This window comes from Helicoverpa armigera, chromosome 7, assembly GCF_030705265.1.
Source record: "Helicoverpa armigera isolate CAAS_96S chromosome 7, ASM3070526v1, whole genome shotgun sequence".
In the NCBI taxonomy this organism is placed as follows: domain Eukaryota; kingdom Metazoa; phylum Arthropoda; class Insecta; order Lepidoptera; family Noctuidae; genus Helicoverpa; species Helicoverpa armigera.
In genome coordinates, this window is record NC_087126.1 from 962,968 (window position 1) to 989,946 (window position 26,979).

At 37.2% G+C, this 26,979-nt stretch overlaps 2 protein-coding genes across 4 annotated transcripts in view; both read right to left on the reverse strand.

Moving 5' to 3' along the window:
- Positions 1-26,979, reverse strand: part of LOC135117104 (uncharacterized) — a 219,203-nt gene that overhangs the window by 14,032 nt on the left and 178,192 nt on the right. For all 3 annotated transcript variants that reach the window (XM_064035538.1, XM_064035539.1, XM_064035537.1), the window contains 6 exons: positions 15,570-15,664; positions 11,094-11,740; positions 10,240-10,371; positions 6,852-7,030; positions 4,496-4,635; positions 3,754-3,893 (listed from right to left, as the gene is read on the reverse strand). In XM_064035538.1, the coding sequence (XP_063891608.1) occupies positions 3,754-3,893; positions 4,496-4,635; positions 6,852-7,030; positions 10,240-10,371; positions 11,094-11,740; positions 15,570-15,618 (1,287 nt within the window). In that variant the 5' untranslated portion in view covers positions 15,619-15,664. The remainder of the gene's footprint in view (positions 1-3,753; positions 3,894-4,495; positions 4,636-6,851; positions 7,031-10,239; positions 10,372-11,093; positions 11,741-15,569; positions 15,665-26,979) is intronic.
- LOC126056069 (cilia- and flagella-associated protein 157) lies at positions 433-2,585 on the reverse strand. Its single transcript, XM_049847590.2, is given in 2 exon segments — positions 433-1,390; positions 1,392-2,585. Coding segments are annotated over 2 exon segments (1,740 nt in total). The 5' UTR covers positions 2,438-2,585; the 3' UTR covers positions 433-696.

Genomic DNA, 26,979 nt, shown 5'->3' on the forward strand with positions numbered 1-26,979 from the left:
TAACATACACAATAAGTATATCTATAGAATCAATCATATTTAAACTAATAGAAAAACTGTGATACTTACATAATCGAAAGTCGAGAAGGTTAAACCTACCAACCGTATGTTAGATCAATAACATAGCAAAGCCTTGATAGTGATATAATAGGCTGGGGCTTCATCAAAGATAAGATAACCAACACAGCTAGGGATGCAAGTCATAAGTGAACAGTAAATAATGAAATTAATGGCATACATACTTTATGTATGCCATTAATTTCATTATTTACCCAGCCAGCAACATGGGTGACACACATTATACATACTTTCAAACTAAATAAGATTATTTGTGGTTAACCCAAAAGGAACGTAGATCGCCCTTCAAGATTTTCTCTTTTATGCGTGAAATCGATATGTACGCGCGTCACTCAAGATAAAAAGAATATAAAATAAAAGAAAAATAAAATTTAATGCAAAATGGCATCATAAAAAAAGTAAAATAAAATAAACATATCAAAAAATAAAAAATATAACACCCAAATAATGATGAGGTTCCTTTTGCTTACTAATGGGACTCTGAGACCTTGTCGGCTGATACTCCACTGAGATCTTCTTCTTTTCCGTCATCGCCAGCGTCATCATCGTTATCAAAATCATCATCATCAACAACATCAATTTCAACATCCCCATCATCAACATCTAAGTCTTCTTCCATTAGTACTTCCATTTCAATTTCCTGTACATCTGGTTTTCTTCCATAACCAGACTATGTCTCATTTGTGCCATGGACTTCGTTTCTTTGTCCTTCATTGCCTCCGAACGCTCTGGGATTACTTGGGAAAGCGCTAAATCTTTCATCAAAGATTTCTGCATCTCAACTTTACTTGCTGCCAATTTCTTTTCAATGTCATCCTCTGGCACTTCTTCCTGTTCTTCCTCTACAGCTATTTCTTCCGATTGATAAGAGGATGCCACAAAAGATTCTATACTTTCATTTATAACCACTTCCTTTTGCGAATTTGGAGGTAAAACTTTAATACTAGGCATGGTATCGATGCTGCCTCCCAGAGTAGAGCGGGACTCTGACTCCAATGGTGGTCTAGCATCTTCAGCCGGAATGGTGCCGTTTTTCATAGAAATAATTGCACTGGGAACAGATGACACTACAAGGGCCTTTTTCTTCGTTGGCTTAGGAACAAAACCCAGATCACCTTCTTCATATATTTTACTAAATGAACCTATTGTGCCCACGGAGTCTGATTGTTCAAGTTCACGGAACTGTGATACAATTTCCAACAAATGTGAAAGCAAAACGTGTCTATCCATAACTTCTGTTGACTCTTCAGTTGATGCCCATTTGTCCAATTTTAAGGCCGCTTGGATAGCGATTGCTGCTTCTTTAAGGATTTTTCAATTTATCACGTTCTTTGGACATTTTTGCCGCTTCAACCACAGCTTTATTTTGCTCACTTACGCGAGCATGTAAGTTTTGTTCCAGTACACGCACTTGAAAGCCAAGATTGACATTTTCTTTAGTCAATCGTTCAATTTTTCCCTGCAGTGCTTCGAAGTTATAAGTTTTTCTTTCAAATAAGGCTTTTTCTTTCTTCATTGATTCAAATGCTTTAGTTAGCTGATCAATTACTTTGAGTTGTACAACACTCTTGTTAATAGCTTTATCTCGCTCCTCTTCAGCCAACTCTTTAGACACTTGTGCCTTTCGCATTACCTCTTTAAAAGATTCATTTTGTGCTGACAGTCTAACTTGAGAGTTTAAAATATTTTCCAATTCATTGTTAATAGCTATGTTTTCCCTAATCACTCTATGTGTAGATGCAGCGACCCTTAATTCTGTTGCATCTTGGAAATCTTGAGCAAGTTGTAATAGTCTGGCTTCCATTTCTTTCTTTAAGTTATCTTTACCAATAATAAATTTCTTTTCAGATTCGTATATAAGGCGTTTGTATTTCAGTTCTTGGTCTTGAAATTCTTGTTCTTGGTTTTCAAACTTCCTCATTAAATCGTCTCTTATAGCTCTAAACTCTTCTAAAGTATTCAGTTTACCTGCCAATAACTTGTTCTCCGACGTCAGCTGTTCTTTCATAAAAATAAAGTCTTTTTCTAATTGTTGTGTGGTTTCGTTGAACCGTTCATTTTCAATTTGTCTGATCTCCTCCAACCCTTTGACTTTTTCTTTCAGCTCGATATTTTCCTCACTCTTCACTGTAAGAGTCCGTTTCAGGTAAGCGATGATATCAGCCCTGTCTTCGTCCAACTTCGCATAGGCTTTTTGTAGTTCCTCGATGCGTGCCTCATACTCTTCCACAGCGGATCTAAGCCTAGCTACCTTGCGGTTGCTATCAGCTAGCTGGAGTTCCATAAATGTTCTCTCCACTTCAGTAAATACTCCACCTTTCTCGTCATTTTTGTTTCCTTTATCTTTTTTGGGTGCCATATTTTAAAAATATTACGTAGCAAATGAAATAATTATAAAAAAACGAAATGGCGTGAATTGTGAAAAATGAATAACATGGTTGCTATGAAATCCGTAGCCAAGCAACCAATAACAGAAACTTGGCAACCAAACTAGCTTTACAGAAAATAACACAGTACCGAATACAAGGCTTTTGAGATTATTTAATAAGAAAATTATTTAGTTTTATTTAAAAACTAGCTTTTGCCCGCGGCTTCGCTCGCGTTAAGAAGTATTATTATCTTAACACCGCGGTTCAGAAATGAGACGAAAATGCACAGCGCCATCTAATAGCGGTAGGCAGAACTTCTCAACATTTAGAACTAAACATTATTTTGTTCGTTCTATTACGTACTGATAGGTTCAAACTAATACATTTTACATCCTTCATCATCCCTTATTTTATCACCCGTGGGGGTTGAATTAATCAATCCGTCCAGTGGTTTCAGCTGTGCGTTGATAGATCACTATGTCAGTCAGTCAGTCACCTTTGAGTTTTATACAGGGTTACTGGTAAGTAGACCGCATCCTTTCAGGAGGTGATAGTATAGGTCAATACGGACAAATTTGACCATGGGATACACTGGGCAAAAGTTGACCCGTTTCAAGATAATCGAATTTCAAGATCAGTCGTCTAGGTACACGTATAAATTTTCATTATTAGTCAAAAGTCTCGTTTTTGTGGATTTTTGTGTGTTTTTGGATAGAAGATGAATCACTTCATAATAACAAACCATGAAACTGTACAAATCACAGAGGAAATTATAGCGAACAGTAATTACTTTTTTAGTAGTTATTTTCTCAAAAATATTACTCTTCATTTTTTTGTGCAGAATACTTAAAAAACATCTACATCTATATAGCTATCCAAAAAGGCACAAAACACACAAAAATCCGCAAAAACGAGACTTTTAACTAATAATAAAAATGTATTCGTGTACCTAGACGACTTGTAAAGAAAAGATCTTGAAATTCGATTATCTTGAAACGGGTCAACTTTTGCCCAGTGTATCCCAGGGTCAAATTTGTCCGTATTGACCTATACTATCACCTCCTGAAAGGATGCGGTCTACTTACCAGTAACCCTGTATATTTAGATTGATGTTTGATGGCTGTTGAAATGATAAATGATTAGTCTTATTGATATATTCTATTACTCAGTTGACTTTTGGACGTACTTACATGGTCAATCGTTATAGAGATATGAGAATTTCTCGAGGCACTGTCTACAAATATTATCTATCACTATATTTATAAATCAGGGTGGTTCCTAGTCAAAACTATCCACGAAGACTTACCTCACAAAGCTTCGCTCCATAAGCAGGGGGCGGGGAATCGCAGAAGCGGTGCCTGCTGCGCGTGCGCGTAGAACAGTGCGCGGGCGCCGGACACGCCGACCATGCTGACCACGCCCCCCAGCCGCCCGCGCCGCCGTCTGCTGAGGGAAGATAAGTACTATCATTAGTACTGTGTAAATAGAATTAACTATCTAGGGTTTTGAACCAAGTATTTCAGGATTCGACATAAATACTTAAATGTTTAATTTGGATGTAAAAATCTTACACATGTAGGTACATAATGAAACGTCAAATATTTACGGAGCGTCAGAAGGTTCCGTTTCTTTGCCAGAAATTAATATTTGTGTAATTTAATTAACCCACAAGTCAAAGGTTACTTCTCCACATGTACACCTATCATTTCACCTACACAAATACCTAAACGTTTTTATTCCATTCTTACATCCTTGTAGACACTCTGATCCATCGGCATGATCAGTCAAGTTTTAGCGCTTCTTATAAGTATAGTTATCGGCACGAATCTTGAGTTCTGACCTTCACCTGCGCAGAAGTAATTTATTGGGTCCCTTTGTGGTATGAAGTGAGGCGCGGGGCGAGCTAAAGTGGTGATAGGCCCGCAGTGCATCGCGTCATAGCCGTCACTCGGGATTGGTTCTATGCTAATAAATCACTTCTGCGCAGATGTAGGTCAGAGCTCAAAATTCGTACCGATAACTATACTAAGATATGTTGTTCTTATTACCTGACAGCGGCATCGTTGGGAGGCAGTCCATCCTAACATCAGCGACTGCCCCGGTGACTGCCTGTGACACGTACACGAAGCAGTACTCCGGGTAACGCTCGCTGAACAGTCGGCAGTCGAAGGAGGCTGTGTGCTGACCCCTGGAAGAAATGGTGGCTTTTGAAATAAGGATAACCTGGACGAATACCTATTTTGTTTACGTAGGTCGACTAAGTTTTCAAATGTAATAAGTAGACAGGCTTAGGATTAGTTAAGTGGTAAGTTTGAATGCCCCTTCATATTCAGATGTAGAAAATCGATTTTGATTAGTAAAGTTATATTGAAGTTATTGTAAATAGTAAGTAAACGAAACAATGTATTTTAACTACAAAAGAATATGACAGTTGTTTTAGTTTTAATATAGAATTTTACACGAGTGTTTTAGATTCCGAACAACCTGGTAAGAGGCTGGTTTATTAGGACTATCTACATTAGCATGACTTGTAAAGGATATACAAGTGCATAGTGAAGAACATACTTTTTATTATTACCCACATATTAACAAACATAAAATGCCAAGTAAATAAATCAGAGGAGCAATAATTTATAACTGGGCTCGAACACCGAACTTCGCCGACATTAGCCGAAAATTAATGCCGACGCCGACATGGTACGCCGACACGCGTAATGGCCCACCATATAAACGAAAACCATTAATAATTCTGATAACGTATTTACATCTCATTAATTGAATCGGTATTGGTGATGCCGTAATTATCTATCTACCTTTATTGTGAAGAATTTGACTGGATTATAATATGGGTACCTTTTTTTTAATAACCTCTTCCTTAATCAGTGTAGGTAAGAATAATTGTTTATCTGTTCTTTTTATTTCTAGGTGGGAAATCATGGTTTAAATAATTTTATTTGGATGCAAGTTACTGTCAGGTCCTTCCAGACTAAAAAAACACCTTCATAATTATGTTCGTTCTTGAGTCATTATTTTAAAAATACTACTAACTGCGAACAATTCAGTTTCTGTATCTACCCTGATTAGAACATGTTAGGAAGGCATGAAAGGCTAATAAAAGTATTCGTTTTCTCTCAGAAATTGTTCTTAGATCTTTTATCTTGTGCAAACTAATGACTATGATGTACAGTGGTAATGGTTATCAGAATTATTCAGCGTGGTTTGCCATATAAATTGTTATCTCCAAACGCTAAGTATCTAGCTGCATTATTAATCAAATCTGTTGGTATTATGTATTCCCACAGAATTTGTGTGGCGTAAGCCGATTATTGTCGCCGCAAATTAGTGCCTGGTACATAACTTCATAGATACATATGTACAATACATACATATTATTATCTTTGTATAGTTATGTATGTATCACATTCGCTTATGCCCGCAGTTCCATCCGCGCCCCGAGGGAACGACTTCCTGCACACGGAAAAAGTTAGACCCTAGCCTATAGACACGTATGCCAAAAATCTCAATTAATACCTACAGCTGTCAAAGTATGATCGAGGAACAAATGCTTGCGAAAGTTTTTATGTAGGTGTGCTTGTTCCTCTTTCACGCAAAACTACTGGATAGATTTTGATGAAACTTAGCAGCAATGTAGCTTATCTACATCAGAATAGCATAAGTTATTTTCTATACGAAGTAGATCCCTCGTCAAGCGGGTGAAACCACTGGCAAAACCTAGTTTGTAAATATTAGTGAGATTATCTGTAACCAATAGTATTTACCGCGGAATATCGATGAGGATTCAGAATTCTGATGATGATTGAGCTCACACAATAAATTGCAATATTAATTTATGAAGTAATTAGTAGCTTTGTGTGATTGCGTTGAATAATTTAATAATTCGCTTCGGATTTTGTGGCATCGATATCGGGCCTTTTGTTCCTGTGGATTTATAAATTATGATTTCAGTAGTAATCAATGACACAGTTATAAATACTGCCTTATTAAACCTTACGACTCACTCACAAGCTATCGGTACAAGCATTTAATTTATTGTGATTTTCCATTAAAATTGAAGTCATTATTCAGCAAGGGTATAAAATAATAAAGAATTAAAATAATATTCGGATGCTAGGATGACAGTTCCAAAATTGCCTAGCATGTTCTTGTTCCATTTGTTGTATTTAGCCTAGCAATGGTCTAGCGTTGTCGAGTATCAAGGTAGGTACACCTCGTTTTCACTCCAACTTTTTGCCGTCACATAACATTGAACATTCCCAAGCAACTGAGTAGAAAATATTTTACTGGACGTACTTAATTACCACCATAAGTTTTGCGAAAACTGTTGTCGTGCTAAGTACACCCTTGAGTAAGAGCCTCCAAAAAATAACCTCAAACGCATCTCACCTGCGAACCCTCCTCTCAGCGACATACCGCAGCCGATCAGCGTCTCTGCCGAACACCCTGACTCTATCAGCTCCCTCCAGCACGCACTCCGGGTACTGGAACAGCACCCTGACTCCGTCTCCGCAGGGGAACACCGACCCACCGTGCACGTTCAGCACGAATTGTTCTGACCAGTCCGCCTGGAGAAGTGGGAAAGGGTTAAGTATGATAATCTTCTTCTTGACGAGTCGATAGCAGACGACTGGATACCCAGCATTTCGAAACACACATGGTAACCATACATTACGATAACTATGCATATAATATCACATTTTTTTTAGTTTCTAGACATAAGTATGATACCAAGAAATCTTCTTCGCATCAGCTTACTGCAATTTTGTTCATATTATTTCTTAATACGTAATGTATTATCTTTTATACTTCCCACATTTAAACAGTCAGATAAGCATATAAGTACCCCCATTTTCTTGAACCACGCTATGTAAAGGAGATTTGTTGATTTACCCACCACAAACACTTAATTCGCTTAGCCTTTCTCAAATGAAGTTTGTCTTGATACTTTGATGTAAAGTCTAGTCTAAAAAAAAATACAATTTTCTTTTTTTATACAGAAATCGCAACGTTCATGGCTAGTTGAAATAAAAAGCGATTACCTTCGTGCACTACTTTGAGGAGAGTGGTGCTCGGCTAATGGACACCACTTTAATGGGTAATGGTCTGAAAGAAATTCTCCCACTTCACGTCTTTCTACCTACATTTACACTTGCATTTGAAATCGGTTATTTTAAGAACTGCTTGAGACTGTTTTAGAGCGCTTCCTTCAGGTACTTAATGTATAATTGGGAAACTACTGTTGATTTTTCTCCTTGTCTTAAGAATGGAAATATGTAAATGTTGATGGCCCTTTGTATACATTGCGTTGTTGCGTGATAGGTCTTGAATAAAATCATCGTACCATTTAGCCATAATACCACAAAAAGTACTCATAAAACTGAATATCAAATAAACAGTAAATTCGTAAACACCCATTCATTAAAGCAACACTTTTGTTAAAAGAGAAGTTTCCAAAAATTTGCCCCACAGGCCACAGATAAAATTTGCGCCATAAAAAATGTTGTCGACTCACAATAATGGAATACAACACTTAAAACCAGAGCCATTTATTACACAATACATAAACTTTTATGTAGATTGTAACACCGAACTTTGTGTAATGGCAGTTGTAAAATATAATCATTTTCCTTCCACTCATCTTGATGATAACAAAAAAAGAAATAACGTACAATATGTACTTGTTCGCCTACTTCTTCCCGGTTAAAGAAATTATTTAGAGAAACTTCTGGACTGCTTCACCACCTACTACATCAAGCAATACCTATATCATCATGATCTATGTAACATGGCTCTTTTTAACAAAATTATTAAAATCATTTAAATACGAATTTCATAGATATTTTAACATACTTCCTAATAAAGTTCTCAACTCGGCTGCGTATATTTTGTTTCGGCTGTCAGCTCTAACAATTAGAAGCATGATCAGCGTAACTAAAACCTTATGGATTTATTTGATAATATAAAACCCGTCTTTTACATCAAAACAGACTTCTTCATAATAAAGTATAAAGCAAACGAGCTAAATGAAGGAGTAGATAATATTTTAGGAACAACTTTTGTACAACATTTCGAAGAACCGAGCTCAGATTGGGCAGCATCAAATAAAATACTTTCGTGTTAATTCACGCTTGATTTGTTTCAAACAAAGACTGAAATAAGATAATTATAATATTTTGTTTAAAGATTTCTGTTGTCCATGTTTGCTTGATCAAGCGTAGTCTTCGATTTGATGTTCATTTAATTAGGCACCATGATCTTTTATCAATAGAAAAGCAAAAACAACTTCGTGGAATTGTTTTAACAATGGTTTCGCTGGAGATTTATATAATAAAGCTGTACTGGGTTTGAAGTTTTCAGATTTTATTCCCAGAAACTCCGATGTTATTTTCACAGCCATTGTTGCAGCTACAGATTTCAAAGAACTCGTTTTGTGTGGTTAGTCAGTTATTCTGTACATCCATTTCTAATAATTTTATGAATTTAAGGAGCTTTATATTACTCCAGCCTTTGAAATAATTTACTTATTCATGACAGTGTGACTACACGAACATATTCAATTAACATCATCCCTAGCAGTCCCACGTGTCTGACAAAAAGAAACCTGTGTTGCAGGACACAGATCAGACAAGACTAAACGTCGATTACCTACCACGATTACTTATAGCGGTCTAATAGATTTTCTCATAAATGGCATCTAATCTTCAGCTTCTAAGTATTCCACAGTAAAATTCATCTTTATCACTAGTAAAGACCCATCATAAAAAGACAACTAATAAAACTTTGATCCCCTATTCACGTCATGATAGTGCATCACAATCTAAGCACAAAGCTTCGGCTAAGCTATCAATATCTATCAGATATCCTTCGTTCAGTTGTGTGGGTATTACGGACCATCTCCATACATCACTCGCCAGGTGTTCAATAAAATATGTACAGGTTCGTGTCACCATAATACGAGTGGAAAACTGGGACATTGTATAAAATGTAACAATTTTGCCTTAAAATAACTTAGCATCCCCAACCTTGGACTATCATGAAGTCAATAGTAGCCAACTTCGGACAAGCTAAGCTAGCAGAATTTACTGAAACAGACAATTGTCTGTTTCAGTAAATTTTCCCTCTTACATTATTTTATGCTTTGATTTAATTTCTTTAACCTCTGAGAAATAGGTACAAAAAAGACTTCAACGACAAAGGATTTAACAAATCTAATTAGATCTCATAAAAAAAAGGAAAGGTAACAACGACAATTTTTAAAAAACAAAGCTCAAAGTTAATTTAAACACAGATCAATATTGAGACACTCCGTCTAAACTCCGGGGGCATGGCTACCCTGGTAGCCTGTGCCTCTGTAAATATTTATGGAGGTGTTCATTTGAAAAGCCTTTTTATGAGAGTGGAAGTCGGACGAGGTTCCATTTTGATTACCTCCTACAAACATTTTTCACAAATAATTAAAAACCGTTGACGTTGGAAGAATAAAGAAAATTGAGTTTAGAAGCAGGATTGTTTTATGCCTGTCAGACTGTAGGTTATATAAATAAGGTTAGATAAAGAGGTTAATTTTACTACGATTTATGGTATACAAATCGTTAGTTCAGAAGGTCTTAAAATGCGCAAATACTGTGGGCCTGATACATCAGGTATATAAACTAGTTGGGATACCCTCTCTCAGTCCTTAGAAAAGTATTCTTGCAAAAATATCACCAATTTCAACAGTTCCATTCGTCTGCCATCGACTCGCCAAAAAGAAGAAGAAGCAAAACCAACTTACTTTAATAAAAGCAGTGGCCAGATCCTGCGGCCCGGCTGCGGCTGCCGGCCTGAGGGTCAGCGCGTAGTCCCCCGCCTGGCCGAAGAGTTCACAACGCAGGGTCATCGTGCGACGACCTGGGAACCCGTGCATCTGAAACGAGGAACGGCCTTAGTAATGATGTTAAATATAATGTAAATGAAAAAATTGTTCTGTAAGGTGAGCTCAGATAGTGGCTATTCTAGATCTTGATAGTATAAGCCCGGTCAGGGTTCAAAAGTTGAACCTGCTGGCGACTATTTGGGAGAGAACATAATTATAAATATGATATTGCATGCTTTTGGGTCTATGTTCTTTTTTACCTCCTAGGTATCAAGCTATTTGGGGTGTGGTCTATAGGACTATAGTTTTATGACCACCTTAATCAAATAAACCTAAATATATATTTTTATATAGGTTATATACCTATATAAAAGTCTCTTACTGGTCTAAACAGTGATGAGTGTGAAATTAAAATGCGAGCTTCAAAAGGCAAAACTAAGCTAAGCTTAAAATTCCCGACACAGGATCATAAAAATCGTATTACAAGCTACAACGAAACAAAGGCTTTTCGTTTAAAATTTTCCAAAATTCTACGTTCACATGAGTGCTATCGGCCGTCGCTACCTGACACTACGAACGTGTTCTATTATAGGTAAGAGCAAAATTCTAGAAATGTTAGTGTGAACATTTTCAGCTGAATGTAAAATATAATAGAGATTTCATACAAAAATTCATCAATATACCTGCTTAGTTCCCAAGCACGTCTTTATGTCTCATTATGTACAGTCAAACTTAGGGCTAGTAAAAAGTGCATAATAAAATATTCTTCTCACCTGTTCAGAATACAAAACATGTGCATGCGAGCTGGTATTCTTTCCATCGCATAGCACCGCGCCACCGCTCGAATGTCCACAATACAGCAACTCAAGCCAAAAGTCTGCACTCGACTCAATTGGAGTGCACACAACCCTTGGAAACTCCAGTAAAGCCATCACCTGTCTCTCAGGGTACGTCTGAATCTGTTCTGGAGTCACATCCAAGTTCGCCGTCGGCCACATGACGTCAAATTTCCAGGATTTCACAACGCTGTCTCCTGTCTCCATTAAACTCCCATCACTGACATCTCTCTTAACTTTGTTGTCAATATTCCTTTTGACTTCTGTCGTGTTGTCATAGTCTGGTAAGTATGGATCCTTATCTGATATAAGTTCTAGGTAGTAAGTGCCTCCTCTTGAGAAGTAGCCGCAAGGTAAGGTCATGCGGTTCTCTGCGTCGAGTGCTAGAGGCATGGTGGCGAGGAGAGCTCGTCCGTCATCGTCTTCTCGAGCGATGCGGACCTTGAGCCCTCCGCCTGATGTGCCGTGAACCCTGATGTGGACATCTCCCCCCAAAGCCACGAGGGTTGAAGGTATCTCCACCCATACTTGGTTGAGGTCTACTCTGTCTTCGCTTACGTAGGGATTGACGAAATTAGCGCCGCCTGCGGACAAAAAGGTTAAAGTAAAATAGGGGTATGTATTAAACCTTAATTAACTCATCGATGACCTTATAGCGTTCTTTAAAATAATGTATTGTAGTAAAAGCCTTTCTCCGTGAATAAAATGTTATTTCGTTACAATGACGTCACATTTATCCATAGCATTATTTTTACATTCCACAATAAAAACACGCATATAATCTACTTAAAACAGGCTCATTCCAGCTTAACATTGTAAGCTACAAACCAGACAAAAGCTAGCTCAATAAAAATAATCTAAAACCGTATTTGGACTCGTATAACCGGACACACGTACAGTTGAATCGTGACAGTGAAACCTAACAGCCAATTTCACGTACACTAATTACAAAAACAAAGGACGCTAGGAAAATACGAACAAAGCACGGAGTATGGAATGAGCGGAGATGCCATGAGGAAGGTAGGTAAGGAGCCTTCTTCTAGGTCAACTAACGAGGACTTTGACGCGTTCTTTGAGACATCTGGCAACGATTTTTGGTATTGCAGGAAATGAGAAAGTTCCAAAGAAGGCGTACAAGGACAAAAACAGCAACGTTCCTCATCACCCGCACACCCGCATTTTGGCGCGCTAATTTCTTAGGAGATTTTCCGTTCTGGAACCTCCGTCACTCATTTTGTTCTCCGTGGACAATACGACCAAACTTTGTTTTTCATGTAGTTTTCAATGACGATAAAACCATACTTTGTATTGGCTAGGATATTTTCGTCCTTGTCTAACCGTTGTAATTTGACATTAGAGCGACAACGACAGAGATGCAGCTAAGCTAAGAAAAGTTAAAAGTAACTTGTGGCTTGTGGTTATATTCGTCTAGATATTTTCAAGTATTTTCTACAAAGTGGAAAATGATGGTGCTGATAAAAACGACATATTTTTGTAAAATTCAACCGATCCGTCTTTCTTTTGATAAATGAATTTCGAATAGTTTGTCAGTTTGTTTGAAAGCTCTAATCTCAACTGGAACTACTGGACCGATTTGAAATTTTTTCCTGTTTTAAAGCCTTATCCAGAAGTAGTTTTTGTCAACGGAGTGTTCTCAAGGGATGCGGGTGATTCCGCTGGCGGAATCTTGTTAATTTATAAGTAGTAGTCTCTCAGTGCATTACAGCATATTAAGCTTAATGAATATTGTATCAGCAATGCTCTTAATTATTTAACAATAAATCATTATTTCAGGAGGAAGTTAATTCGTAGTTTAATAAGTAATCAAACACTAATGGGTTTATCATGTAACTTTAATTTGTAATTCTGATATAAAGCATGGGAATAATTTAGTCATTGTAGAACAGAACACTGCATTCGTTATTTATATAATTATTTATAGCAGTATCTTCTTATTTCTAGACTTTCCTGGGTGCCAATTCCAAATGTTTCGGCAACTCATACAACATGGTTCAGCAATTTTCACGTAAAAATATAATAAAATATACTGACACTACATAAGTATTTTTGAAATTTTAAACAGACTAGACTCTAAACCTTAAAATAAATCTGTAATAAAAGCACTTCTAGTAACACAAACAAACGTTAACCTCCAAAAAACGTTGAAAAATATTCAACATTCATGAGGCGTGATACACCGTACATCAGAATTTACATACATTTTGCCATTAAATGCAAATGCGGGTTAATGCGGTGTTTCTACCTACTCCCAGCTTTAGCCGGCGTTATATTTGTAACCACTCTAATTATTCCCCTTTAGAGGTAAATGAATAACGTTTATAATGAACTTCAATGGGATGCGTAACTATGGGTCTTACACTTGGAGGTTGAACACTAAAAGATACAAAGGATTTAATACCTACTACTACTAGCTGCTACTATGTTGAAATCACCTCTCAGTCTAACCCTATGTTTTTTTACAAATGAGCATTTTTTTTTCTACACTTGTGCTATTATTTTAGATGATACTACTGCCTATCTGTCTTCTTCTACTTATTAAATGGAGTTATTCATACCGCTTAAGTGACCTGAATGACCCAGCTATCGAACAACACGGCTTTTGGTAATAAATAAGTTTATTTTGCAAAATAATAATAAGAACTTTTTTTTTCTCAAAAATGAACTGCGTATGAAGTCTTTGACTCTTCATGGTAAGACTTTCAACCAAGGAAATAACAATTTCTTTTACGACTGTAAATTTAATTTGGGCACGAAATGAACTGACAATGCCGAGATGTTGTAAATCTTTTTAAATGGAGAAAACTGCGCTGAATTAAACTTAATTGTGTATTGTTAAGAATTTCACAATGGTCAAGTTAGAACGGGGTAATTGGTGATTATAAAATTAAATGTCTAGAGAGGGAAGCGAAGGTTCGTCTCGGAGTAAACTGACAGCAACGTTATAAAATAGCTGACCAGACAAGATGAAATCATAGGTAGAATAAACCTTAGAAAAGGACTGTACCCTTTTACCCAATCGACAAAACTCAAACTCGATACCTCACGCGCATTTCACGAAATATACCTAGTGTCGTGACAGAGGGACAAGATAATGACCTTACAAGGCTTCCGTTTCTTCCTTCTCAGGTACGGAACCCTAAAAATCTCCAGCTTATCATAGTCATAAATCAGTGAGGAGGCTTGAAGCTCATAAAATCACCTTCCATTCTTACGTTAGGTAACGTTATTCAGAACAAATTTCCCTAGAGATGTCCCCAATACGTAGCGGTGCTGATTAATCTCGTTGTAACAATGGTAACAACACAGGCTGTAAATATTGAGAGACATTGATGTTTGGGAAACTATAAAATCTGGGTCCCTCTGTTGATTAGTTAGGTCTCTGTATTTATGGACTGGTTTTGGTAAACTTGGTGTGTTCCTGCAATATACTTGAAATTCAACAATTCATTAAATCATTATTACCTATACATATAATTTTTCGAAGAACAGTTTACTTTTTAGAAGACTATTTCTTCATAATGCGGTCTTGACAGCAAAAGGTTTAGAAAGAAGTTTCGGAGGTTATCCAAATGGAAAGAATTTAAATTTTAAATCAATCGTTTCCAATTATTCGTATAAGCATCGATTTTCTCCAATATCGAAAGACCTCGATATAATTAAGTGCCCTAATACGTAAAATTAATCGCAGTAACCTTACTATAACCTCGAGGTCAACAAGACAGCCGTCTGTAGCCTTAACGTCTTCATAACATATTGTATTGACACTAACTACTCTGGGCGGGACAGACACATTAATTTAGCTGCGAGCTGGTACTAGATGGTACTTAAGTCTATGTAAATATGTATATTCATACTCTTTAGAAAGCTTAAGAACTTGTTTGTTTGGTTGAACGTGTTAATCGCTAGAATGGAGGCTCGACTTAATAAAATCTTTTAGTAATACATAGTCTTTTTATTGCAATAAGCTATATGCGTATGGCATATTATCATATTAGCTTCTTCAAGATGGGGAAGAAACCTAAACCGTTCAGCTATTTTTACGACTGGCCAGCTGGCTTATATAAAGGGCCACCAGCAAAATCTAGTGGTCTACCTAGACCTGACAAAAATGACGCTAGAGCTGCTAACAAAGTACGCGAGTGTTTCTTGCAGTTACAGCCTACATAGAGTAGAGTATGATACAGGAAGCATTTGCCAGGGCCGGACTCCCCCCAAGGTGGGTCGTTTGGGCTGCGAGATTGTACGAAATAGTTACCATGGCCTCGGCATAGTGTGGGCTCCAGAAGGAAAATGATAGGTTTTAGTCAGTAAGAGTGCGATACCCCCACAGCGGGGTCACATCCCTCCAAAAATAAGGTGGTTGTGGTGTTACCAACAATATTGTGTCCATACCTGCTATGATGATGACGCGCAAGAGCGCGGCTAGCGGCACGCGGCGCATGCTGCGTCACCGCGCCATCAAACCGCCCTCGCACGCGTTGCTCCGCCTGAAACAAGCAAAAACACAAATTTTATAAACGATGGTCTGTCTATCCTTTTAACAAGTTGGGCCATTCAGGCTCACTGGATGTAGCTGAATACCAGTGTTTTACATTCTTATTTAACATCCGATGTCATAACAACTGCCAAAGATGCTCATATGACAGCCACAACCCATCAATTTATCACTTTTTCCGAAAATAGCCATACCAAGAAATTCGACCATCCATGGACCGACCGCGCCAACCGTTGCTTAACCTTTTAATCCGTCGATCGGCGCATCTATTACTTAGCCACGGACTTCTATAAACCACTATATTCTAGGTCTTGTTCAAAGGAAATAATGACGACGTCAAAACAATAGATTCCAATCAAACACAAAACGCTCTGCCCTCGTTTCTGAAACCCCAATGATAAAGCGTCGAACACAAACGATGTCACACAACGCGACAAGTTAAAAACTATCGCAAACTAAAACAAAGTCCAGCTGCGGTTTTAAAAAACACTGAAAAATATTCAGTTTCCATTCCAACTTGCCACTCAGATGTAAGCGTAACTTTATTTGAAAAATTCGCGTAACTCCCCAGCCTTCAATGCTCTTCTAGAGAAATAATAAAAACGAATTGCTTTTAAACAATGGTTCCGTTGATATTGTGTTCTTTATGCGAGAACTCTGAAATTTATTCAGTCAAGTTTGAATAAACTGTGTTAGGAAGGTTTTGTTCTCGTGTTTGCTATAGATCTGTGTAATTTTTCTTACAAACCTAGTAAACTATGTACCAGACGCTTGAATAAAGTATAAAACCCAAAAATTCTGTCTTCATTTTATAATAAACATAACAGTGGTCCGATTATAGTCCCCTGAGGACCCCAAACCATTTCATCGACATTCGACATACATTTCGATACAACCTCGCTCTGTCAAAGCAGCCCATCACTTTGATTATCGAACTCAGACATCCTGTTGCCTGACAAAGGAATTCCCATTGATTCCCCATTAATTCACAAAAGGGAAAAGTTACCAAAGATGAGGCTTCATGATTTTTCTGCCTTTGTACATGTTACGCGTGGTGGAACACAATCAGAGTAATTCCGGCTCGTTGTACCGTAGAGTATGATTCTGCATGGTGCCATTTCATATAGCATTTGCATAATCAACGCGATTTCTATACGGTATGTTCTTTCACATTTGAATTCTAGACCATTTTGCTTATACATTCACACGTCTATGTTACTTTAAATAAATCAAGGAATACCTATAGCTAAAAACTCTTTTAAAATATTAGTGCAGATTTTTGTTGCTGAAAATAAACTTTGGTACGACAAAGATAACTCATCATTTCCCATGGGCGTTGTCAGAAGAAATAAATTTTCAAGTTCGTGAAAGACTTCAGCCAGACTTCGCTGTTGGGATTGTCTTTTATAACACTTTGTTGTAACAAATAAATAACGACTATAGACTGAACATTAAGTTCCTGAATTGGAAGACAACAGCTGCTTTTAAACTATATTTCGGGGTTGTAATTGTGAAATTATGATTGTTTTCTGCCATATTACATTGATACACAGTAAACACGAGACATGAGGAAATGAGAATGTTTCATGAAGTATAAAAATATTCAAACACAAATAATAAACTGTCATACATTTCTTTTTTTATCCGCATTTATAAGTTCTCAAAGAATACAAATAAAACCGTGTGAAATAGCTAGCAAGCCATTCTGGAAGCCTGATTATCCTTCATCACAGTAACAGGTAATACATCATCCCATCAAAGTTTACGGCAACCCATAACTAGTTATTACAACATATTATTACAACCATACTAAGGTCACGTACACACTTGTCACGTTTCACATTTACGTTCCGGTACGAAGCGCCTCTCACCGGTTCTAACCGGAATTTTCCGGAAAATAAACGTCTCGCAGAAACCGTCTTACATTTAATACACGCGGAATTTCGTGAACGCAAACGAGCAATTTAAATTAAGCAAGTAAATTTCGCTGTTAATAATAGTTTTAATAAAGGTTCCTACTGGCTTCAAATTGGGGATTTTGTTGGGTTTTCGTTGAAAAAGGTCATGGCGTGGGTTTTGGGGGGTTAAACAGAGATGTAATAGATTTTCTTTGGGCACTGGTGTTATAAATGTATGCTAGTGGTATCAGAACTTTTGAAGTGAGTTTTGGCTTAGATGTGTTTTACTTTTAATCAATTTTGGTACGGGTATGCTCTTACAACTTGCTTAGATAGGTACAGTAGGAACATAACCCATTCCTCAAAGTGAAACTCAAATTAATTGTAAAAACAGCAAATATAATTAACCAAAACATTTATTATAACAAGAACAAAAAATCCTGTCTCTTCCAGACGATGCTAAACAATAAAAATAAAGGGAAACAAACAAATCTCCCCGACAAAGTTCCGTTAAAATATTCAAGAGCACGCGTGCGTCTCTTAACTCAATTTCTCAGAGATTTTACAGAAAAAAAAGTATTTGAAGAAAGCCCGGTGGCGTCATTAATAAATACTTTTTATAACAAGCCTAATCTCCGAGCACAAATTGGCCAAACTGTACAAATTAGAACGACGATATTGTAATTTTTTTAAGTAAGGCTTTTTGGAGTTTGGGCTACAAAAACTGTGTGTGATTTGGCAGAAACTTTTTTAATACAAACCTTTTTGTTTGGCTGTAAAACGACATGAATGAAAACAAAGACGAAGCAATTAAAACTGAGGATTAAAATTGTTATAGAATACGGAAAAAAATATTAGGTAAGTCGTTTCCAAAATGAAAAGTTACTTTCACAAGATAGTCATAGTACTCGTATCAGGAAATACATCTGTATTCCAAAACAGACCTAATCAAGATGATAGATCACCATTACATTACAACCCCTGAACAGACATGTTTCAAACAAAGCATAGTCGGAAGGTAACATAACACAGTGGCGGATTAACCGCGCAGATGGATAAACGATTACTACAGGCCCCACTCGCCCAACAAGCTAGGAGAAAACCCGGAACTAGGGCCTCGCAGATAAAAAAATTCGCATATTTTTGTGGCTCCAATAATGGAAAAGATTCAACCGAGATACTTAGAGCTAAAATTAAAACTTTCAACTAAACATACAAATCGCTGTTTTCCCTCAAGACACTGTCTTCTAAAGCGATGAATAATATAATGATTGATGGATAATGATGATGATAAAATGTCGAATATATCGAAGTCAGTAGGGTTTTTTGTCCACCTTCCAAGAAGGGTTATGTTTCATACTTTAGTCTAAAAAAAATATTACCTTATTTTTTCTGACTAGGCCACTACAAGCCTACACAGTCAGGGGCCTCTAGGTTCCCTAATCCATCCCTGGACATAACACATCGTCATTGCAACACAAACGTTTGTTGGGCTTTACAAATGATCTCACTCGTATCCCGTGAGACGTGCCCGGATTATCATTGCTCGTTCGACCGGGGTAATGGCGAAACATGTGGCTATCATGCGAGCTGGTGAAGTTTTGCTATATTTGATTGGGAAATGTAATGACAGGGAATTAGTGGGTCTTAGAGTTTACTCAGATTATTAAAACCCACCGTTGTTTAATATGAGATGGTATATAATGTCGATAGAAAAGGATAGTCTAGCTTCAGTATTTGAGCAAGTGGGAATCACAAAGAAATCAGCTGACAGAAGAGCTGAACTTATTACCTATTTAGTTTTCTTTGAATAGAAACGACAAAGTTGTATTTATGAATCGTGGCTCAAAATTTAGAAGTTCGTGTCCTCAAATGTCAGTATAATATTTAAAAAAAACATGGCGTACATTCACCAGAATAGCGCTCAAAATTATACGTAATATGCTTAAAGCTAGAAGTATATAATATGTGTTTAGGAAAAAGTGACGGAGCAATCTAGTCGTAAGTAATACTCATAACCTAGTCAGAGTTTATTACATTCACATTACTTTGAAAGTCCGTGCAGATATTTTAACGCAGCAATAAAGTTAAATAGCGAAGCATTTTGCATTCGTCGCTGTAATAAAATATTACATTTTGAAAGCACAAAATGGCCCATTTTACTCAAAAGTATAAATTTTCCAACAATGCACGTTCTTGCAAATGAGTCATTAGAAATTTTAACTGGTACTTATAAAGCAGTATAGTGTTCTTATTTAAGGAACGCTATATTGTTGTATTTTGTAAGGTATTTCAAAGTTTCAAAATTTTGGGTCTACATAAAACTATGCTAGCCGAAATAGTTCCGAAGCTATATCTTGCTAAGTTCGCCCAACTTAAAATAAACCAACCTCTCCTGACAATTTGCTTATTCTTAAACAATAATCCAACCAAATATTAAAAAAATACCCTGAACATTTAATCTCCATAAATTAACCAGCTTTCATACCACAAGACCGAAACCCTCAAATTCCTCTAGCATTCCATCTATGTAAATCTTATGGCATTGGACAAATTGTTTTCGTTCAGCAGAACATCAGGATCCGTCCGTTTGAAGACGGTCATAGGATCATGTGATTGTACGTCGTTGTCATGACAACGGATGATGGCAACTGAAGGGTTGATGGGTCCTGTCGTGGTAGGCATGCTCTTTTGTTTAAGGGGTTAAGTTGAATGGGATGACGAACAGAATGGTGTATGTTAAGACCAGCTTCCGCTGTATAGGAGCTACTTCACGCGTTCGAATAAAAGTATTCTATATCGCCTCTTCCCTAAATAATCGAATGCAACTAGTATGACTTTTCATAAGAGCCTGGGATGGCCTATGTGAAATTAAAACATTTTACTTGGAGTTTAAAGTATCTACTAAATCAATACTAGTAAATAATTCAGTTCAATATTTTTGACAAAGAGGCAAAACCCATGACTAAAGCAATATCCAAGAATAACAAACAATTTTTGCATCCAAAATGCTGTCAATAAATTCAATAAAATATCAACATACATCTTCCCTTAGACCAAGGATCTTCTTACGAATGCACCCCGATTGTTAAACTCTACGTGAACTCGTAACAAATACTCGAATAAAAAAAAAACTGTGGGGAAGAAGCGCCTATCGTTATATTCAATTATTCTTCTCCTTTATCCTGAAGATTTCCCTATTGGTAAGATCTTATGTATTTATGCGAGAGGGCGTCAAATATCAAAATAATATTTTGAAAATTTTCATATACCCCAAACAACGAAGTAGGTACTATATTGATGGTGACTTGACTCATGTTATTGATTCCCGATTATGAATCTTAGACAGTCTGAAGTGAGGAATTATATGCGGCTGGTCGTAATATCGTCCACGTAATATAAAGAAGATACTCTGAAAAAAGTAAGGGCAGTGGGGTGCATTAATTTTATAGGCCCCAGGAATACCGACACTTGAATACACTTCTAGTGTACTGATCGAAGTAAAACTTACCTCGGGTTCCGATATTATTTTAGGCCCAACTGCACCCACACCACAAAGTTTGGTTTCCTTAAAACATTAGTTAATATAAATTTTCACGTTCAAGTTTCAAAGTAAACAATAGTTTTAATAAGAAAAAAACGGACGTCTATGGTGTTGGTGAACTTTTGTTATTTTTGTCCAGTTAAACTATCCTACTCGCACTTACTAATTGAGTTGACAAAATGACATATGGGATGGTAATTGAGTTACTTAAAACATAAGTGTAGCATGAATTTCACTTGAAACTGCACGCCTGTCATTTCTCGTCACTACTAAGCTTGAATGCTAACGTTTCCGCGTATAATTTCAACAAATGAATCCAAATATTCTGTACCAAATTTCATGGAAACTGATATACCTAATATACAAATCATATGTCTGTCTTTCACGTGATCTAGCTAATGAACATCAGTTTATCCCGGCTCAATGTCTGTCGATATTCAACCAATGACCCGCTTACTCGTTATTAACTTTGCTTAGGCTTTATGAATTCCAAAGTACTGTTGCCATTATATCCTACAGTATTTTGATATCGACTAATTGAATGGTATATATGGAGTTATTCCCGTCTGCGGTTTGGTTTACTAAACGTTCCATAGAATTTACTTTGTGTAATTTTTGATAATATCTAAGTGCTGTAGTTTTTGAGATCAGCTATATTATATTAGGCGCTTTAAGTTTGGTCACGTTTTCAATAATCAGAGCCTCGTCAAGTTTGCTGAGCTTGCCCAAAACGGCAATCTTCAAAATACAATCTGTTTTTGAAACTCGAAAACAAGAGTGCTTTCTAAATACGGCTAAAATCTTTGCCTGTTTTACTCCAAGAACCATTAGATTAAGTGGCTCACAAACTAAGCAATCTTGAAAACCCCGAGAATACCAAACTAGCATATCAGGATTCTCCTTCAGCAAAACAAATGATTCAACTGAACTATGATAAACTTTGCTAATAACTGTAGGTCAATCTAGGCGAAGCTGAGTGATAAACTGACAGCGATTTGTTCAGTTCAGGAACTTGGAATGTTGCCAAGTAATATAAAATGCTCTGTGTCTTGTCATGTTTGGGGTCCTATTATGTAGAGAAGGGTTAGTGTCCAGTTTCGATGCTGTAGTTGAGATTTTATCTTGCGATTACATTAACTAGGTAAGCAACATGTTTTTCATTAGACCTACATAGCTCTTTAACTGTGACGGCCATTTTGCGCGATAGCTCAATGTCGATTTTAAGAAACAAAACTGTATTGTTAGTTCATTCAAGTTTACGAAGGCACAGAATAAAACTTTTTGCCACGGACTTTATTATTCTTGCATTTTGTATCTATCAATGTAATCTATTATGTTCATGCCTATTTACATCGATCCTTCTTCATTAATAATTGTTTTGCCTTCACTAACACTCGCCAATTCTACTCTCTTACACCATTCAGCCACAGTCTATGAAATATAGCGTCCACAAATCAGCGGCACATCTCGGGGGCAGGCAGAAGTTCAGCCATTACTCAGCGCATCACGGCCGCATCAATAACCGCTACGTAGTTTAAACTGTCTGGCGTGCAGTGTGTCTGGGCGCCGTTGGTTAACTGGTTATATGGAGTGGGGTGTGAGAGGATTTTTTTAGACTGTGGTTGTGATTGGTGCGGTTGTATATGGGTATGATGGATTTAACTGGTGTAGTAGAATTTTAGTGTTTTTCAAATCATATAAATAAATAACGATGCTGGTATAGCCACGTTTATGATATTGAAATGGCTTTGACATATAAAAACTTTCAAAAAGTTGATATTTGCCTCAACTACAGTGTATCTATAATAATAATTTATCCAAACATAAATCCAACGTATGTAGAAAGTAATACATAACCGTAGTAATTTGGGTAAATTGCTCTCAAACACCCTTCCTACATCGTTGAGCCGCAAAAATTATAACGTGCTTACCCAGCCTAAGCAAACACATTAGCTCTATTATCTTAACATTGAGACCTAGGGGCAGCCCTTGAACTACAACATTTTATGACCTATTTTGGGAACCCATTTTCAAATTAATAATTCTGTTAGATAAATATACGTAAAGGTAAGGTTTTAAGTGGTAAAGGGACTAGATTAAATAAACTGCTCTTTTTATCAAAATGGACATCATAACCATTCATAATTATAATAACTAAAGAACACATCATATGCATTTAATGAATGAGTATAAAAACCCTCTGGCCTATGTCCAGCAGTGGACTGCGATAGGCTGATGATGATGATGATGATGATAAAAACCCTCACACTTGCGTTGTAGTAAGAACCAAACTATTTTTTCTGTCGAAAAGAGTTCTTTTACAAAACAAGGTTTTTTATATAGACAATAGGCTCGCATTTGACCAACATAACACTAATATTTAAATAAAAACGCCATAAAACCTACCATAACGACACATCGAAAACCAACATATCCTTTGCAAAACTATAACTATAAACACAAGTCGACATTTCTCTCAGTTTCTAAGACTAGACATAAGGAGAGCAACAAGGGACGCCAAGGCTTACCCTGCAGAGCTCTGAAGAGCGCTTAAGGAACCTCAAGTCTTGCTTATTTACATAAACATATGAATGGCCGTTTGCTGAAGGAATTAGGATACAGTTTTCGTGGTCGCCCCTAATCCTTGGGTTCCCACTAATAGTATAGGAATGTTAACGTAAACTTCGTGTGTTTGTGAGATAAGAGTGTAATGTTATTTCGGATATTTGAGGAAGGTTGGTATTGGTAGTTTTGAGTTTTCGGTAGGATGTGAAATCTACGAGATTATTGTGATAGTGCGTAGGGTTTAATTATTTAGGGAGCTGTCAAGCAAACGCGATAATCTCAGGAACTACTGGACTTATTAAAAATTGTGTGTCCTCAAAATATTTTACTTCAGCATTACTCGGTCATAGGTGTTCGAGAACTTTCATACATAGAAAGTATAACTTAGAAAAATAATATTGGAACTGGTCTGACATGGAATATCGAACTCTCACATTCATAACTGACAGGCAGCTAGTACTATATCAACTAGGCAACCGCGACTTCTTTATTGTAATAGATTCCCAAACTACGAACAAATCTTGCACTGAAACTCATCCATCCAAAACCTCATTCACAAATCTATTCTCAAATAACATTCTTTCAGTTCATAACAAACAATGAAATACATCAGAATGACAGAAACACCACAAGAATGTGTACTTATTTTAGTTTAGTGAAGGGAAAAGATATCGATATGTGTTCGACACCCGGATATGTCTGACATATGTCGTATTCCAGTCTGACAGAATGAAAGTGATTTTATCTGAAACCCTCTGTGTTTGATATTTGTCCTATCAACTATTGCTCGTCCTTGAGATAAAAATACTTTCGTTATTTTCGAAGTGATGAAAGTTCTTTTACTTTGTGTTTGGAGAAATAGAAGATGTTGGAACTAAAATTAGAATTATTTGGAACATACAACTTGTAAGGAACGAGAAAATTCAAAATTTTAATGATGTTTCAGAGAGATTATACAAAATCAGTATACATTCGGCCTTCACTTTGATTCGGTACTGTTGTTTTAGACCAAAATTTACTTATATTCTTCGCTCCTCACATATATGGAAGCACCCACAAGTTTTGGACAAAGTTGGCCAAATTATCAGAAGCACCCTCACCTCCATCCTCAATGTGGCCTTGGACGATCGAGCCTGGCAGCAAGCTGCACTCCAAATACGCATGGGAGGTCTCGGCGTCCGCAAAATTTCAAGTGTTAGTTTACCGGCATTCCTCTCCTCGGTTCACAGTACTGATACATTAACCAGAAAGATATTGTCGTCTTCTGCACTGGTTGATGTTGAAGTACCGTGTTTGACCGATGCACTGGATGCCTGGAAAATGGCTACTCCCAATACGGATTTGCCCGGCAACCGCTGCTCTCAGAGACAATGGGACGGGCCGCTCTGTAGCACTATACGGAATAATCTATTAAATACGTGTAATAGTGCTGCTGAGCGTGCTTGTTTGTTGGCTGTGGGAGAGTGGGAGTCGGGCCTCTGGTTACAGGCGATCCCGTCATCTAGCATAGGCACTATGCTGGATGACACAACGTTCCGCATCGCTACATGCTTACGGTTAGGCGCTCCCTGTGTTGCTCCGCATCGCTGCCATTGCGGTGAAGCCGTCGACAGCCTCGGGCACCATGGTCTGTCGTGCTGCAGAAGTGCTGGTCGTATTGCACGGCATGCCAGCATTAACGACATTATCCGTCGTGCTCTTTCCACCGCCGGCGTGCCAGCCGTGTTAGAGCCTAATGGACTGGTACGTGACGATGGAAAGAGGCCAGATGGTATGACGTGGTTGCCATGGAAGTTGGGTAGGCCCTTGGTGTGGGATGCAACGTGCGTCGACACCCTGGCGCCATCGCATCTTCCCTGCACGGCAGGTCATGCTGGTGCGGCTGCTGCTTCTGCAGAGACCACCAAGCGGCGCAAGTATAGTAACCTTATTGGGAACTATACTTTTGAGCCGTTTGGGGTCGAAACGCTCGGACCATGGGGCCCGAGTTCGCGGTTACTTTATAAGGACATCTCGAAAAGGCTTGTCGACGCTTCGCGTGACCAGAGGGCTGGCTTATTCTTCGGACAAAGAATTAGCATTGCCATTCAACGTGGCAATGCTGCCAGTCTTCTGGGCACGTTTCCGGAGGACAGTGATGCGGAGGAATACTTCGACGCCTGATCGATGCTCTTTTATATTTTATGTTTTATGTTTATATATATTTTGTATATAGTATTTTATTTTTAGTTTTGTATAAAGATAAGTAGTTTAAACTTATAAGGTATCTTTGAAATAAATGTTATATCATGTTCCAGTTTTATTGTGAAAAATTGGCTGGTTACACTATGCAAAAACAATAGCATAGATAGAGTAGTTTTACTTGCATTGAATCTAGGTACGTACATAAATTATTGTAGGTTTAGTCCCGGATACATTCTACCTCATCCAAAAAATAGATTTATAGTTAGAAGAATTCAGTATAAAGATAGTTACATTCCGTACCTATTAGACTCACTTATACTTAGTATTAAGATAGCCTTTATTTTAAAGCCAATAATAGAAGTTTCAGTAACTTTTCCGTAAGCACTCCAAAATTACATCGACTATTCAATTAACACGTAACTACAAATCTCCACAGCCTCCCAATAGATTGACTAACAACCAGTAAGTCCGTCTGTTTATCAGTCTCTTGAATGGCGACCACTTCACTACAACCCCTAATTCTGTTTGTACTACCCCCGTTTGACTTTGCTTACGTACGGATTCGACAAATGTGTTTATTTGCTCAACCACTGTTGGGTACAAGAATACTTAGGGGATTTGTGTCTTCCTTGATAGAAAAAGATGAGTTAAGAAGAATGAAGTTAAGTAGGAAATAATAGATATAAGAAACCATATCACCATCATCTGAAAATATCTCATTATTTACTATTTCTATGAACCATTACAAATCTCATTCAAGCTTGAGACTCGATAGTTGCTCAAACAATTTCTACTCTACCTACTCAATTACAAACAATACTTATCAGATATTTAGCAGCTCAAACAATTTATAGACTACCAGGAAACCTATAAATTACTTCCAAAACAATAATTCGTAATCCCAACATTTAGATATCCGGCAAAATGGTGGATACTCCAAATATCCTTTAATATCCACGAAAATTCATCTTAGTTGAAACAGTTCTAGTAATTTCCTGCCGGTATTAGATCAAAATGAATTAATTTCCAGCTATCCGGGGGCAGATGTTTCTAATGCCTATACTAGGTTATTTAGTGGGGATATCAAATTGTATTAATATAAATATTTGCTGCTGC